The sequence below is a fragment of the Otolemur garnettii genome, unplaced genomic scaffold, assembly GCF_000181295.1.
Source record: "Otolemur garnettii isolate 467f Iridium unplaced genomic scaffold, OtoGar3 scaffold00113, whole genome shotgun sequence".
Lineage (NCBI taxonomy): Eukaryota > Metazoa > Chordata > Mammalia > Primates > Galagidae > Otolemur > Otolemur garnettii.
In genome coordinates, this window is record NW_003852508.1 from 2,978,420 (window position 1) to 2,982,273 (window position 3,854).

The 3,854-nt window shown below is 36.9% G+C and overlaps 1 protein-coding gene across 1 annotated transcript in view; it reads left to right on the forward strand.

The window, feature by feature from the left end:
* The window catches only part of LOC100947271 (serine/threonine-protein kinase Sgk3), a 146,575-nt gene that overhangs the window by 118,886 nt on the left and 23,835 nt on the right, over window positions 1-3,854 (forward strand). The window contains exons 9-10 of the mRNA XM_023517559.1: window positions 1,426-1,509; window positions 1,609-1,776. Of these exons, the coding sequence (XP_023373327.1) occupies window positions 1,426-1,509; window positions 1,609-1,776 (252 nt within the window). The remainder of the gene's footprint in view (window positions 1-1,425; window positions 1,510-1,608; window positions 1,777-3,854) is intronic.

A 3,854-nucleotide genomic window follows, 5' to 3' on the forward strand; every position in this document is an offset into this window, starting at 1 on the left:
TGTATATGTATACTATGTTTAATAAAAATTTAAAATTTTGCAAAATGCAGGCCAGGCGCCGTGGCTTATGCCTGCAATCCTAGCACTCTGGGAGGCCAACACAGGTGGATTCCCTGAGCTCATGGATTGGAGACCAGCCTGAGCAAGAGCAAGACCCTGTCTCTAAAAATAGCCAGGCGTTATGGTGGATGCCTGTAGTCCCAGCTATGGGAGGCTGAGGCAAGAGAATCAGTTGAGCCCAACAGTTTGAGGTTAGGTTGCTGTGCGCTGTGATGCCACGGCACTCTATTGAGGGTGACAAAGTGAGACTCTGTCTCAAAAAAAAATTTGTTTTGCAAAATGCAAAAAAATAATTGCAACATAGAGAAACAGAATACACAAAGGAAAAGCAAACAAATGCAAATTCATAATTTGAAGATTAGAAAAATAGATGTGATAAACTAAATAGTAATAATGGCAATCTGACATTACTCTAAACCCTTCTCCAGTGTCTGGTCTTAGGTCCACTTTTCATTTACCTATTTGCTTCTTAACTGTTGTCCAAAGCTGCCACTTTACTGGAAAAAAATACCTACTTGAAGGGAATTAATAATGACTAATTGCCATGTTCTTTGAGTTATTTTCTCAGAAGGTACTTAAAAATGAACCAATTGGGGCAGCGCCTGTGGCTTATTGGGTAAGGTGCTGGCCCGATATACTGAGGGTGGCAGGTTTGAACCCGGCCCCGGCCAAACTACAGTTGGAGGTTGCTGTGAGCTGTAAGGCCACAGGACTCTACCAAGGGCGATAAAGTGAGACTCTGTCTCTTAAAAAAAAAAAAAGTGAACCAATCAAAATATTAGAGAAGAAAAGGTCAGGCAGAGGAGAACTGTCAAGAAAAGGAAAAATTTGGGGAGCAATGTTCAACAGAGTCAAATGTTATAGAAAACAAAAGGAAAATACTAACAGTTGACCATAGGACATTTTCACCCTCAGAATGTGTTCACTCTATCTTTATGAATAACAAAATATTTAGGGAAAAGTAGAATTATAGAAATACATGCAATATTTCTTGATTTTCAGAATAAAACATACCTAGGTCCTACATGGACTGTTGGGTTTTTGTTTTTAGACAGAGTCTCACTATGTTGCTCTTGGTAGAGTGCCATGGTGTCACAGCTTACAGCAGCCTCCCAAGTAGCTGGGAGTACAAGTGTCCGCCACAATGCCTGGGAATTTTTTTTGTTGCAGTTGTTGTTGTTTAGCAGGCCCGGGCCAGTTTTGAACCCACCAGCCTCGGCTGGCACCATAACCACTGTGCTACAGGCGCCGAGCCAGTGGACTTTTTTCTTACACAATTTAAGAAGTATTGATTTATTTAAAGTGAATTATTCCTCTCAGAATATTGAAATTTCTAATAGTATGCATAACGTTTAACTATAACAGGTTCTTCTTGCAAAACGGAAACTGGATGGAAAATTTTATGCTGTCAAAGTGTTACAGAAAAAAATAGTTCTCAACAGAAAAGAGGTAAAATTGCAATAGCTGTTTGTCTTAAGCCCATTTTCTAAATTAACATGCTTTTTTGTTGGATGAATAATACAATTGATCCTTTACCTTTTTTTCCAGCAAAAACATATTATGGCTGAACGTAATGTGCTTTTGAAAAATGTGAAACATCCATTTTTGGTTGGATTACATTATTCTTTCCAAACAACTGAAAAGCTTTATTTTGTTCTGGATTTTGTTAATGGAGGGGAGGTGAGTTTTCTCATTAGTTTTCTAATATTAATAGTTTAGAAAAAATGGCATAAAGAGCGAGTTTTTCTTTTGTTAGTTGTAGAAAAACAATGCATTATCAATAGCTATTTGTTGAGTAGCAGTAATATTCCAGATACTAAGTACAATGCAAGATGTGGAGAAACAACACAGGGCCTTACACACATGGTTTGTATATAGTTGGGAAGGTTCATAAAAGAAAAGCACCTTGGCACGAAGCAACAGACAGACTTCATGGACATACTTGTCACCAAGCTATAGAGCATGAGTAATGGAGATCAAAATATTAGAATAAAACATGTTTTATAATTTTGATAATTGTTCCAACAGTTGCATATAAATATTACTCCAGTCTATCATCATCTAAAATTTGCATACTATTAAACAAATGAGATGGGCCTCTAATAAAGGGCTACGTGGTGACGTCAGTTTGGGAAATGCTTCATGTTGTATCTCCTTGGTGATTCACAGTGTGTTTCAGCATGTTAAAGACAGGAGTTCCGCCTTAAGCAAAGCTATGATGGTAAATTAAGAGAATTTTTTTTTACTGTGTAGTTTTCATTTTTGTTTGAACCGAATCTATTAATAATATTCCCCCCAATTCTGATTCAGATGGATATTGAATATGCTGTGGGAAATGCTGCCACTATGATGATGATTACACTAATAGCTAACATGTATTGAGTATTATTATGTGCCCAGCACTCTGGTTCTTTGCACTTACTATTTTATCTTCACAACAACCTTACTATATAAGACCAAAAAAAAAAAAAAGAGAGAGAGAGAGACAAAGAAGCTAGGTAGCTTATGGAAGACATGTGGTTAGGAAGTATTGGAGGCAAGAATTGAACTCAGGCAATCTGATCCTGAATCAGACAGATGGCCATTCCCATTCCTCTACTTAACCCTCACAATTTTCTTTCTTTTTAAAAATCATTTATGGTTAGTTTAGTAAACAAATGAACATTAAAAAGTCTGCTAAAAAATTTCATTGAAATATATTTTATACATTAGACAGTTGTTAAGGGAGAATACAGTTTCTGGGCACTTAATACTTAAAAGGTTTTATTTGCCATATTAATCTTCCTCACACAAGTTTTAAGTTATTAAGTTCCTAGGATGTCAAAGTAAGAAGAGAAGAAAAACTATATTTAAGGGGTGGTAGGGCAAGCACCAGCTTGGCAATAAGTCCTTGGTTGGCTTCATGTGTTCAAGCATCCTTTTTCTCCAGTAAAATTTTGTGTAATTCATCTGTATCCTTCCTAGTTTTTGCCCAAATTAGCATAGTGATTGGGATAGTGGTATCCTCCTCATCAGTTGCTGGATTTGGAACACAGACACTAAGTACATTATTTTTTCCCATTCGGGTACATGGTATATTGGATGAAATCAGAACATTCAGCAATATGTTGCTTTTTGTAGTAAAAAGCATCTTCTTTTACTTCAATAACTACTGCTTTGGGTGGCTCCTAATCCTCTTCATCTCTGCCTTTACAATCATTACTGCCACCTTCTGCTCAGCTCTCCAGTCTTTTAGTGCAAAATGACAAAGAAACAGGTTTGTTCTTTGCCAAATAAAGCAGAGTCTTCAGCCAAGGAGCCAGAGCTTAATGAGTGCAAAAGAGAGCTATCTATTATCTTGCCAAAATTAAACAAGGCACTTATTCCTTCTAGTGATGGGTCCATTTTCTTTTTAGGCACAACCTTGATCTTCTTTTTAGATGTATCTTTAGTTTTATTGCCATGGAACAAAAATGCTGACTCTTTCTGTAATTTTGTTCAACCAATAGGGAACGAGACTATTATTCAGCCACTGTCTTATTGGTTTTACTCTGACAATTACTCCTGACACTGTTTATGTGTGCTGCTGTTTAATAGTCTCTAAATATGTCTCATAGTATTTAAAGACAAGTGTCAGATCACAGAGTGGGTTTGCATTCATATGCTTGGCTATCCAATCCCGAATAGAGCAGTTCAAGACTATCAGCTGCTTGTTCTAGGTATTTATACGTGGGCTTTACTAGAAGCAAAGCCATAGGAGGGAGGTTGCTGACTGTCCCTATTAGTTTTAAGATTTGAAATTATTCTGTCAGCCA